Source organism: Tachyglossus aculeatus, chromosome 2 (genome assembly GCF_015852505.1).
Source record: "Tachyglossus aculeatus isolate mTacAcu1 chromosome 2, mTacAcu1.pri, whole genome shotgun sequence".
NCBI lineage: Eukaryota > Metazoa > Chordata > Mammalia > Monotremata > Tachyglossidae > Tachyglossus > Tachyglossus aculeatus.
In genome coordinates, this window is record NC_052067.1 from 36,905,051 (window position 1) to 36,918,739 (window position 13,689).

At 46.6% G+C, this 13,689-nt stretch overlaps 1 protein-coding gene across 1 annotated transcript in view; it reads left to right on the plus strand.

The window, feature by feature from the left end:
* Window positions 1-13,689, plus strand: part of SLC6A20 (solute carrier family 6 member 20) — a 33,020-nt gene continuing 19,331 nt past the window's right edge. The window contains exons 1-3 of the mRNA XM_038742257.1: window positions 1-151; window positions 9,014-9,154; window positions 12,502-12,593. Of these exons, the coding sequence (XP_038598185.1) occupies window positions 25-151; window positions 9,014-9,154; window positions 12,502-12,593 (360 nt within the window). The 5' untranslated portion in view covers window positions 1-24. The remainder of the gene's footprint in view (window positions 152-9,013; window positions 9,155-12,501; window positions 12,594-13,689) is intronic.

A 13,689-nucleotide genomic window follows, 5' to 3' on the forward strand; every position in this document is an offset into this window, starting at 1 on the left:
CTGCGCTGAGAGCCGTGCCTGAGGATGGAAGCGGAGAAAACTCGACCGTTGTGGAACAATCCTTTACAGTTCGTGTTCGCCTGCATTTCCTACGCAGTGGGCCTGGGGAACGTGTGGAGGTTCCCATATCTCTGTCAGATGTATGGAGGTGGTAAGTCAGGTTTATGTTTCTCGATTCCGTCTCAAAAGGCCCCGGTTCTGGGCGCCCACACCTCTTTACCTCTTCTCTAACTGACCGCAGAGCTCACCTCATTCAGCTCAGTTTCCCAACGGAAAGTGTCCCACATGTTCAGTGAGGAACATGAGAGGGGCCCAATCAATCGGCGGTATTGAGCGCAAACTAGGTGCAGAACGCTGTACTAAGTGCTTGGGAGAGTACAGTGAAACGGAGGACCGTTCCTGGTTCTCCCTCTATAATAATGATGGCATTTATTAAGTGCTTACTTACTATGTGCAAAGCACTGTTCTAAGCACTGGGGAGTTTACAAGGTCATCAGGTTGTCCCACGTGGGGCTCACAGGCTTAATCCCCATTTGACAGATGAGGTAACTGAGGCCCAGAGAAGTGACTTGCCCAAAGTCACACAGCTGACAAGCGGCGGAGCCGGGATTTGAACCCATGACCTCTGACTCCAAAGCCCGGGCTCTTTCCGCTGAGCCACGCTGCCTCTACCCCCTCCTTTCCTTAGGCTTCTTGGCTTCGCTGCTGTAGAGCAGCGTGGCTCAGTGGAAATAACACGGGCTTGGGAGCCAGAGGTCATGGGTTCAAATCCCGGCTCTGCCGCTTGTCAGCTGTGTGACTTTGGGCAAGTCACTTAACTTCTCTGGGCCTGTTTACCTCATCTGTAAAATGGGGATTATGGGGATTAAGACTGAGCCCCATATGGGACAATCTGATCACCTTGTATCCTCCCCAGCACTTAGAGCAGTGCTTTGCACATAGTAAGCGCTTAACAAATGCCATCATTGTTATTATTATTATTATCAACCCCGAACTGGTCAGCTGCCCAGTCTCATTGCCCACTAGCCTTCCCAGCTGCACTGTTGCCTTCCAGAAGAAGTTTTCTCCTCTGCTGAAAGTGTCTCTGAAACCCTGCCATAAAGGCATAAGGATTGAATAATAATAATAATAATAATGATGGTATCTAAGCGCTTACTGTGTGCAAAGCACTGTTCTAAGAACTGTCAAAGAGCAGACTGAGGAGGAGGAAATGAGTATGTATATGGCCTTTATTAACAGATTAATGGCAGACATATGAGGGGAGGACATTCTATTATTATAAAGACTCATTTTCAGATGTTAAATTCTTGGCTGGGGGCTGTTCTCCTCACATTGAAACTTGGCACTCATCTTCATCGCCCATGGGGATAGGGACAGCTAAAACTGCATGCCACCTTTGGAAAATGTGGATTGAATTTGTCCTGATCCAAATTTCTTCCAGTCATGTTGAACACTTTTTAAGCTACATAATGGAAAATATAATTCAGCTTTCTGCATTTTTGTCACACGGCTCTCTGGTTCATTCATTCAATCGTATTTACTGAGCGCTTACTGTGTGCAGAGCACTGTTGTAAGCGCTTGTATTTACACATGTGTGCAATTCAGGCACTGAAGTCAAGGAAATGTCTGCAGAATAGAAATGTTCTCCGATTGTCAAGGGGCTACAATTATCTAGGCTGGAAGAAGTACTTGATGACCCGCAGGCATTATGATTATGTCTAACCTAGCCACACATTATGATTTTTCTTTAAAAGAACCATTTCTCTGATGAAGGTTTTTTCCTGGCTTTCAGGCTTTGCCTATCAAGCAGTAGTTCTAGCAGGAAGGGTCATATGAGGATGGATGCCATAAAGATGTGGCTGGCACTCCCAATTGTAGTTATCTTACACATTTTAAAAGCCCCAGATTTAATGACCCATTTACTTGGTACTGCAGGAGGACGATTTAAGATAGTAGCAAATGTATCTGCGCATGATTTTGAAGGTATGTTATATAAAAATATGTATTTATCAAAGACATTTTAAGATGTGTTTTGGGGGGGCATGAGTGTGCATACATGACGCATGCAGGTGTGCTTTTATATTTTTGGTGGGTTCAACAGAATAATAATGATAGTAATGGTACTTTGTGCTTACTGTGTGCCAGCCCTGGGGTAGATACAAAATGATCAGAAAGGTTATAGATCTTGTCCCATATAGGGCTCAAAGTCTCAGAGGTGGGGAGAAAAGGTATTTTAGTCTCATTTAACAGCTGAGGAAACTGAGGCACAGTGCAGGTAAGTGACTTGCTGAAAGTCACACTGCTGGCCAGCCCAAGAGCTGGGACTACAACTTGGGTCTCCTGACTCCCGGTTCCATGCTCTTCCCACTTAGCCATGCTACCTCCCTTTTGCAAACACAGGGCATACAGTAATAATAATAATAATAATAATACTGGTATTTGTTAAGCACTTACTATGTGCCAAGCACTGTTTTAAGCACTGGGGGAGATATAAAGTAATCAGATTGTCCCACGTGGAGCTCACAGTCTTAATCCCCATTTTACAGATGAGGCAACTGAGGCACAGAGAAGTTAAGTGACTTGCCCAGAGTCAAGTAGCGGAGCCGGTATTAGAACTCCCAACCTCTGACCCCCAAGCCCTTGCTCTTTCCACTGAGCCACGCTGTGTGGAGCTTCTATATCTGTTATCTGCAGTGTATACTTACACAAACGCGTACTACATGCATGTACATGTGTTCCCCGCCTAAGTACAGTACTGTTATTAGCTTGCAGGTGGGGGTAATCCAATTCTGGGAAAGTAGTCACGGGACTGTCTGAAACATCTAACTTTCAACTTTAACAAAACAATGTTTTCATTTTCCCATAATAGTAGCATACAATTATAGATTGGAAAGAAAATTACTTGCAAAACAGCAACAAAAATGTCTGGTGATGCTGGAAAAGTTTTCTATGTCTGTCAGATTCTTTGAAAGAGCTGAAGTCACAATTAGCTTTCATTCATTCAATTGTATTTATTGAGCGCTTACTGTGTGCAGAGCACTGTATTAAGCACTTAGCACTGTACTAAGCGATTAAAGTAATGAGGTTGTCCCATGCGGGGCTCACGGTTTTAATCTCAATTTTACAGATGAGGTAACTGAGGCACGGAGAAGTTAAGCGGCTTGCCCAAGGCCACACAGCAGACAAGTGGCTTTATACAAAGCATCTAACCACTTCAAAATGCCCCCAGTATCTTTCTCTTTTCCTTGTACATCTTCTCCAGGATAACCTAAAGGACTAAAGGAGTTGATTCCTTATTTTCAGTTGTCCCCATTTTGCCTTCAGCGGAAGACCTGAAACAGGGATGATGGTTTGCAAGCCTCTTTACCAAGCGGTAAATAAAGAAGTAATCGAATTTGAGGTCGATTTTACAGCCAGAAAGCAAGGCCTAATACCCTTCCAAACCAAGCCACAATTGATGGTAACCTGCAAACAAAGAGGTCGTTCACTGAAGACACAGTCTGAAGGTTCAAAATTAATTCCCCCAGTAAGACAGCTTATGGCTCAGAGTCCATTTCCGTGGGGTTTGCCGCCACGGTTCCGAAGACTGTTCCTTTTGAGTCCTCCGGAGGCCAGGCCTAGGGCACGGAATTTTAATTCCGGAGATTAAATCCCAAATAACAAACATTTGCGTAAAGATTTTGGCTTGCTCTGAAAGGGCAGCCCCAAAATCCCTCTGGGACCACGTCAGCAGGTCTTCTAGAGGTGAACTCAATGTCAGAGACAGATGGTTTTTCGAAAACGTATCTAAATTAAAACCTCTGTGCCGTCAAGTGTCAGTGCTTTGTGGCAGGGAGACTCTCACGAATGCTTCTCGGCTTCCCTCTGACAGGCTCAAATTAGGGTTCTGTCTGGTGGGTCCTCATACTCTCTCACTGTAGACCAAAGTTTGTCTATGTTCGCTCTCCCTAGAGCACAGTATCACTGCCTCGGGGTCCAGGAACCCTCCCAGACCCGCTCTGGTATTGACAGAAGTGATGATCAGGGAAGTAGGTGGTTTTGTGGGTTTCCCCTGTTGGATTCACCAAAGACAATGGGCTGTCTTGACCTATCAGCTCAATGGTTAAAGTGGCTTTGCCCCAGCGAAGTCCTTTTCACCCAGTCTCTCCTCTTAGTGAAAGGAAAACATTTGTGTATCCTTAGCTCGGGTCCACAGTGAATACTGAAAGACAGGAGGTGGTTCATCTTCAGTCCACAGCAATCTGGTTATTGAAAGAGAAAAGAGTAATGAAGAATTCTAATTTTTTAATGTCAGCCTGCGGTTTCGCATCCTACCCTGTCGTTATTCATAATGCTATAACCCTCTTCAGCTTTTTATGAACTCGTCCAAGGGAGAGTGGGTGTTAAGCTGCCCCTTTCATTCTGTTAATAGGGGTCTGTGTTTGGGAAGTCAAGAAACCCTAGATTCTGACGTAATTATTAGGAAGTTGGTTTCATCACCAGCAGGTAGGAAAGATGGTGACCAGAAACCTTCGGTCAGCACAAACACCTTCCTGCATCAAGCTTCCCATTTGGGGATTCAGCTGGAAAACCTAATCCTAAATATCAGGAGCATTTTTTAGCATGAAAATGAACTATTAAAAAGCGCCTCCCTTACTCTTTGGCTTCGGTTGGTTCCAGTTGAAATCTAATTAATGCCTTGCAGCCTTCCTGCAGCAGGCCTTGAAGAATTAGCCTTACCAACTAGTTTCCACCTGGGGAGGTAAAGTCAAGTCAAGAAAGTTATGTTGGTCAGTAGCTCATGTGTCCAAGTGGGTGAGTCCTCTAAGTCCTTTCAACCAAAACCATTAGCAACAGTAGCACCGTTCATGGTTGGCCTTGGTCCAGGAAGGAAACTCACACTCGGTTTCATTCTCCCTTTAAAAAAACTGGTGGGAGCTGAGGGGAACAGGTCATTCTAACCCTGCCTGAAGGAGAGAATACTCTTGGGAATCAGCAGTTATCCTCCAATTCCTAACAAGGATCCAAAAGAAAGGGATGGGTTTTCATTGCGGCAGGATCCGATTCTGTCATTTCACTGTGCTGGAGGGGCCCATCATATTAATCACATTACCCCAGACCTTTCCTTCCTTCCCCTCCACCCTACTCTTATTCCTATTCCATTCATATCCTGATAGAATAGTTTGCTCAGACTGCTATTGTGGCCACCGTGACATAATTTGCGGTCTCACCTTGGACAAAATATTAAAAATACTAAATCAGTCAGCACTGACTGAGCACCTACTGTTTGTAGAGAAAGAGCTTGAGAGAGTAGAGGGAAAAGACTCGAGGAGTTTTCGGCCTGATGTAAAATTATTTAGCTTCAGCATGGGGACAGAGCATGGGTTAGAGGAGCAGCATGGCTCAGTGGAAAGAGCACGGGCTTTGGAGTCAGAGGTCATGGGTTCAAATCCTGGCTCTGCCACTTGTCAGCTGTGTGACTTTGGGCAAGTCACTTAACTTCTCTGGGCCTGTTACCTCATCTGTAAATTGGGGATTAAGAATGTGAGCCCCCCGTGGGACAACCTGATCACCTTGTAATTTCCCCAGCGCTTAGAACAGTGCTTTGCACATAGTAAGCACTTAATAAATGCCATTATTGTTATTATTATTATTATTATTATCATGGGTTTGGAGGTTAGGAGACCTGGGATATGGTCCTAGCTTTTCCACCTTTCTGCTGTGTGATCTTGCTTAACTTCTCAGTGCCTTAGTTTCCTCAGCTGTAAAAATAGGAATTAAGTACCTGTTCTCCTTCCCTCTTAGACCGTGAGCCCCTTGTGAGACAGAGACTCTGTCTGATCTGATTATCTGGCATGTATCCCAGTACTTGGCACATAGTAAGTGCATCATTAGGTGAAGCAGGCGAATGGAAAGTTGGAAAGGTGAATAAATAGAATATCTGAATCAATAGGTTATAAAAATACTACCAGTGGCTATTAGTACATAAATACTGAAGTAGCCTTTGTGAGTTTACGACTTGGGGAGAGGAATGGGAATTCAGGGAATGGGATTTTAGGAGAAGGGCTGATCTGTGTTCTGGTAAAGTGGAAAGGCGAGGGGAATTCCAGGCAAAGGGGAGGATGTGAGAAAGAGGCTGCAGGTAGAAGAGGTGACTGTGAAAAGATTCCCTTGGAAGGGATGTAGAGTGTGGGCTGGGGTGTAAGCAGGTGAAGAAAGCAGACAGATGAGAGAAAGCAGGTGGACAGCCGGTGGTTAGGCGATTCCCTTCCATGCTAAGAGAAATGTTTAGCCACTGGAGGTTTTTTGTGGACAGGAGAGATGACAGCTAAATAGTTTGAAATTGAATTGAACTAGGAAAGTAAGATGAAATAGAGTGTTTGAATGAGAAATTCCTTCAGTAAGTTCTTTCCTCATTTGTCAGGACTTCACGAAAATTTTCAGTTGACTTTCAGTTGCCTATCTTTGTTACCCTCGAGATCCCCTGGTCTTTAGTGGAAAATCACCAAGCTGGAAGTCAGGTAACTTGCTTTCCATTCTTGGATCTTTTAGTGAATTTGCTCTGTGACTATCGGTGTAGCACTTCTTTGTGTGAAAAATGGGGTAATAAGACCTTTATCCCAGGGGTGATCTGAGGGAAAATATGGTATTTCAGATAAGAAACAGAAACACCTTTCCTCTCCTAATGGACACTTACCCGAACTCCATACGCTGAATACACATTGTGTTTGTTATTTTGACCCTAGAGGTGAATCGGGCCAGACTTCTTTAAGCCAATTCTCCCAATCAAACAAAAAGATACCTCTTAAAATGATTGTTAACAGTGGCGCCTTCCTAGAAAAAAATGGGAGAAGGGAGGCCTGTTTAGTGTCTTAATTTTCTGTGTAGACTGAGCATCAGATTGAGAAGGAGCCTTCTTTTCCCCCAAATGCTTCCGGGTAGTTCTCTTCCTGGACGATCCAGATGGTAGCACTGCCTTGGTCATTGGCATGGAACAACCAGCTGTGGTCAGTTTGGGAAGGGAAAGCTGGAAGCATCACAAAAGGGCATAGCTGGGAGAAGGGTTATCAGGTAAGAGGACTCTGACTTTTACCCCTCTTCCCCATTTATTTCCTTAGCCCACTCACAGCTCCGTCCTTTGGAGATGGGAAATAAGGAGAAGACTGGTTAAGTAGACTTGGCCGGCTCCTTCAGGAGAGGGCCCAACCCTCAAAGGAGCTCGGATGGGTCAAGGGGCAGGCCCAGTCGGGCGGCCCAGTGGGAAGCCAGGGCAGAGAGCCAGGAGCAGTCATGGCCAAAAGCCTAGAAGGGAGGTGACCGAGGCAGAGGCTCAAGATAGGCATTTTGCCCGCGTGACCTGGGACATTTGGGTGAGGGAAAGGGGACGGTTGGACTCCTCCCTTGCTTCCCTCGTCTACCCCAAAGCTGCAGCAGTGTAGCCAAACCAACTCAAAGGGCATCGCCACGATTGGAGAGGAGCCCTTGGACACTTTTTCAGAACCAGTCCCCGCCCAAACATTCATTCATTCGTTCAATCATATTTATTGAGCACTTACTGTGTGCAGAGCACTGTACTAAGCTCTTGGGAGAGTCCAATCCAAACAAACAGGTCCTGGCTCCCGCTGGGGGAAGCTAGCATTGGGTAGCCTCACACCTCTGTCTCTCACAGGGGCTGTCCAGGAGGGGTGAGGGTGAAACTATCCCCCTGGCTTGTTTTGTGCTCTTTAGTTACCATTTAACACCTTGGACAGGGACCAGTTATTCTTTAACTCCTGCCACGGGCTTCTCACATTGCACAAGTGGACTATTTTGCTGCTTGACTTTTAACACTTCTCCCCCTGCTTCCGACGACCACATCGATAGTTGGTGCGGCTGATGTCTCAAGACTCCTCAGTAACAGGGCAAGACCATCTGGCCCGGTCGCTCGGGGTGCCGGTCTGTTGGGATTTTAGAGTTTCTCACGTGGACCGGTGAAGCTCGTGGAGAGTCCAGAGGCTTCTCCTCGGCCGGCAGCTTCTCTCTCTTCACCTCTCCCTGCCAATAATATTTGTGGTATTTGTTAATAATAATAATAATAACGGTATTTATTAAGCACTTACTATGTGCAAAGCACTGTTCCAAGCACTGGAGAAGTTACAAGATGATCAGGTTGTCCCATGGGAGGCTCACAGTCTTAATCCCCATTTTACAGACAAGGTCACTGAGGTACAGAGAAGTTAAAAGTGACTCGCCCAAAGTCACACGGCTGACAGTTGGCGGAGCCGGGATTTGAACCCATAACCTCTGACTCCAAAGCCTGTGCTCTTTCCACTGAGCCACGCTGCTGCTTCTTAAAACATGTTTCTTAAGTATGTACTATGTGCCAAGCGCTGGGGTAGACACAAGATAATGAAGTCCCCATTTTGCAGAGGAGAAGAACACTGAGGCAGAGAGAAGTTAAGTGGATGGCCAAAGGTCACACAACTGGTATATAGTGAAGCTGGGATTAAAACCCGGACCTCCTCTGAATCCCAGGCCCATGTTCTTTCTAATAGGCTACGCTGCTTCCCAATTCCCAATAGCTTTCACTGTAACCATCACAACCAAATGGGCCTTTTTGAGATTCCCGTCATTTCCCACCATCTGGTGAAAGGGCTGCAGAGAGGCGGGAGGTGGAAGGGAAGGATGAAAGAGAGATTTGGTTTGCATAATCCACAAACTGAGTAATCGTCTGTGGAATTCTAGGCTGTGAGCCCGCTGTTGGGTAGGGACCGTCTCTATAGGTTGCCAACTTGTCCTTCCCAAGCGCTTAGTACAGTGCTCTGCACACAGCGAGCACTCAGTAAATACGATTGAAATGGTCAAGTTGGTGTCATTGCCGTCGTCTCTCTCATGGGCAGCAGTTTAGCTGGGGGATGTGTCTGTGTGTGCTTGGGAATGAGCCCACCCTTCCCCGAGCTGCGGGGAAATGAATACTCTCCCAGCCCCAAAGGAAACGTTCTAAGCCCGGCGATGCCCAGATGACCGTGCTGTTTCCATTTTGTTTTTCCCACAGGTGGGTTTTTGGTGCCATACTTCATCATGCTGATTGTGGAAGGGATGCCTCTGTTGTACCTGGAGCTGGCCGTGGGGCAGCGGATGCGCCAGGGGAGTATCGGGGCTTGGAGGACCATAAGCCCCTACCTCAGTGGGGTTGGTATGTCAACACGCTCGTTCGGCCCCCCTTTCTCCAGTCTCCTCCAAGCTGGGGAACTCTCGTCCTCCGGGACCGAGAGGACGGACCGTGAAACCACCACCATCATCATCATCATCATCATCATCATCATCATCATCATCATCAATCGTATTTATTGAGCGCTTACTATGTGCAGAGCACTGTACTAAGCGCTTGGGAAGTACAAATTGGCAACATATAGAGACAGTCCCTACCCAACAGTGGGCTTACAGTCTAAAAGGGGGAGACAGAGAACAAAACCAAACATACTAACAAAATAAAATAAATAGGATAGATATGTACAAATTAAATAAATAGAGTAATAAATATGTACAAACATATATACATATATACAGGTGCTGTGGGGAAGGGAAGGAGGTAAGATGGGGGGATGGAGAGGGGGGCGAGGGGGAGAGGAAGGAAGGGGCTCAGTGTGGGAAGTCCTCCTGGAGGAGGTGAGCTCTCAGCAGGGCCTTGAAGGGAGGAAGAGAGCTAGCTTGGCGGATGGGCAGAGGGATTGGGGGCATTCCAGGCCCGGGGGATGACGTGGGCCTGCTTGATGATCCTGCATCATCAAGAAGCAGGATGGCCTAGTGGAAAGAGCATAAACCTGGAAGTCAAAGGACCTGGATTCGAATCCCGGCCCTGTCCTTTTCCTGCTGTGTGACTTTGGGCAAGTCACTTCTCTGTGCTTCAGTTCCCTCATCTGCAAAGTGGGGATGCAGCACAGTACCTGTGCTCCCTACAGTTGAGGTAACTGAGGCCCAGAGAAGTGAAGTGAGCCCACTGTTGGGTAGGGACCGTCTCTATATGTTGCCCACTTGTACTTCCCAAGCGCTTAGTACAGTGCTCTGCACACAGTAAGCGCTCAGTAAATACAATTGAATGAATGAATGAATACTTAGAATGTGAGCCCCCTATGGGACCTGATTATTCTGTTTCTACCCCAGTGCTTAGTACAGTGTTTGGTACCTAGTAAGCACTTAACAAATACCACAGTTATTATTACTATCATCATTATAACCATGCTGTCGGTAAAGCACTTTCTAGGTGGTAAGCCCTAGGGTAGATACCATGCAGACCCAGCTCCTTGGTGCTCATAGTCTAAAAGGGAGGGAAAACAGGTATTTAATCCCTGTTTACAGATGATGAAACCGAGGCACAGAGTAATTAAGTGTCTTGCCGAAGGTCATACAACAGGCAAATGTCAGAGCTGGAATTAGAACCCAGGTCTCCAGGCTCCCAAGCCCACGCTGTCCCCATTAGGCCATGTATTTTTAGACTGTGAGCCCACTGTTGGGTAGGGACTGTCTCTATATGTTGCCAACTTGTACGTCCCAAGTGCTTAGTACAGTGCTCGGCACACGGTAAGTGCTCCTTAAATACGATTGATTGATTGATGTATTTCTCTGTACACTTTTCCCCCCAGAATCAGAAAAGGAGAGAGGGCTGGGAGGTGATTCTGGAGTTCGGAAGGGACCGAGGTTGTTATCTTGGGTTCCTCCACCTTGGGAGGAACCTCTGCCACCTGGCCGTCCCGGGGAAAGTTGTGGGGTTGGTTGCCTACAGCAGGGGTAGGCTGGCCCAGAGGTAGAGGGACAACGTCTTGGGGAGATGGAGCTGTGGATACAACTCGGTTGGGCTGAGGAATCGGCACTGGGCATCCAAGCGCCAGGCTGCCTCCCCGTCTCATGCTGAAAGCTTTTTAATCTGCCACTGTCCCAGCTGAGTCCTCCCAAAGAAGCCACCGCAGGCTGGCCCAAGGTTGCTCTCAATCCCTCCTCTGTTCCTCCAAGTTACTTCCTCCTCTCTAGAACTGGGATGATTTTCACCCCAGTGACCAAAGTCCATAGGAAGATCTGTCTGATCTATACTCAACTGATAAAGGGACGTTCAGGGAAAGGGCAACAATATGGATTTGACAGTACAGCAAACACTCCTCTCCCTTTCTAACCTTGAATGGATCTCCATGACATTGGAAACAGGCATTTGGCACAGCATCTTGGCCTGAAAACGAAATTACTTCAATTATCATTAATGACCGTTAACCCAAGGGTGGGCTGATTTACAATCTAGGTCAAGCATTCAAGGAGAGGAGAAAGGCTGCAACCTCTGAGTTGGACCGACAGAAAAGATCCATGAACGTTCCCTTTCACTTGATCCCTATTCTCTCCCACCCTCTCTGCCCAGTGTTTTGGTAACGTCCCATCCCCTCGCAGACCACCTCTGCTCAGAGGTGGAAGAATCACCCACATACCCATTAAGCCCATTTCTGCCCCCTTATTCATTCATTATAACATTTAAAATAGTCCTTCAATAGTTTTTATTTTTTAAATGTGTTTCCTTGACACAAGAGACTGCCGCTCTTTCACCAAAAGAATTGATGTTTCCATCCCACATCTTTTTCTCGCTTTTTTTCTTTAAATCACTTTGTTTCGGAGAGCTACTCCACCTTTTTCTTTGGGCATAAAACAGTGCTGTTTTACCCACCCACAGGAGAGGGCTGCTTCAGCAGCGATTTAACTCTCTGGCTACTGTGGCCCTATTGAGGAATCCCACCACAAGTCTTTCTTAGATTGCACATTACAACTGAAGAATACATGTACAGGTTCCTTGTATTATTCCTATAAAAGTATTTTTTTTTCCTGAAAAATTACCTTCCCTTCCTTCCCTTTCCTATCCCTGTCGTCTCCCCACCAAGATTTGCAACCCTAGGCCAGGGTCAGTAGGACCTGTTGGAAATCTACCACTATTTCTACCACTGCAGTTTTGACCTTTCCAGAAGAGATCGAGAGTCTGCACTGACCATATAGGCCAGGCAACGAAAAGCTAAGGCAGCAAAAGCCAAATTTCCCACGGTGCGCTGCCCCTTTTCTAGGCCAGACCAACAAAAGGAACAAGCATTGGATGGGCATATTCATATAAATGCACATTTATGCAGTTCCCACTATGGTGGCTTCTGGCGTAAACAATAAAAACTCAGTCCCTGAGTCCTGCCCTTCTCCAAGATGATGATTTGCCCTTACTGGGGCTTGGAGAACACTTTTCCTGAATGCCGAAACAGGACCTAGTAGTGGTGTGAATTGTTGCCTGGAACAGTGAGGGCCCGGGAACTTCTCCCTCTAAGAACTACCCTTTCTTTAATTTGTTTATCTTGCATTTTACCTAGTTTTAAGTGGATGCTCAGCACATATCGTGCCTATTAATCCCTTTACTGACTTACCGATTGGTGCTGCCCCAGGGAAATGGGGGGGATGATGCTAGGTATTGGGTTGAGGAGGAAGTGATGTTGTTTCATTGACTGTTCCCTCCTCTCTGGTTCTTTGCAGGCATTGCCAGTGTGGTGGTCTCATTTTTCCTTTCTATGTACTACAATGTAATAAATGCCTGGGCCTTTTGGTACCTATTCCACTCTTTCCAGGTAAGCAAAAACACCAGCTCTAGCTTGAGATGTGGACAGTGGTTTGTGGTAACTCTGAGAGTTGCGAAGTTTGAGATTTCTGCCACTGGTCTGACCATCTTCCGTGTGGCCTGGAAACTTCAGGACTTTGGGCAATATTTTAGAGGCCATGACTGGAATGATGTTTACTTTCTTGGGACCTTTGTCTGAAGGGTCTATATTTGGTTGGTTTTCTGGCTTCCACTCCCCAGCAGAATTCTGGTCTTTTTTGCTCGATCGTTCGGCCCACGGGTCCTAACGGGTCCCTTCCCCCAGCCCTGCTCATTGGGTGATTCATTAGGGCTATTTGAGAATGGAGAATATGATGGATGCACCTTCTAACTCCAAGAAATACAGGGGAAGCTTTTCTGAGGAGAACTGATGCAGAGTTAAGGCCTCTTAGCCCAGTGTCAGTCTGCGAGCAGAGGGAAAAGTCCTCTCTGAGCAAACAATTTCTTTCTGTTGGACCTGTAAGTAACTTCTCCTTCCTGAGAACTTGAGAGGCTCCCCTTGCCTTTCCCTCTGAGAAAGATCTGCAGCATATAGCTATAATTCTATTTATTCTGATGATTCTGACACCTGTCTACATGTTTTGTTGTCTGTCTCCCCCTTCTAGACTGTGAGCCCGTTGTTGGGTTGAGACCGTCTCTATATGTTGCCAACTTGTACTTCCCAAGTGCTTACTACAGAGCTCTGCACACAGTGAGCGCTCAATAAATACAATTGAATGAATGAATGGAAATGTCTGTAAGACCTGCCTCACTCTCTCGTTCTTTCTCTCCTGCTCTTTCCCTCTCCATCTCTCCTTCCTTTCTTTCTGTTCCCTCCCTTCTCTCTTCCCTCTCCCCCTCCTCTCCTTCTTTCACTCTCACTTTTTCCCCTTCCTCTTTCCCTTTCTCCTCTCCTTCCCCCACTCCCTCCATCTCTCCCTTCCTCTTACTCTCTCCCCTCTTTCCCCTCTCGTCTCCCAACTCTCTCAAGAGGGCTCGTGACTCCTGTGACTGCTATCTCCCCGAGCATGCATACGTACCTGCTGACTGTGGGGAAATCAGTGAAGCTGAGGAAGTGGGAACAGGCA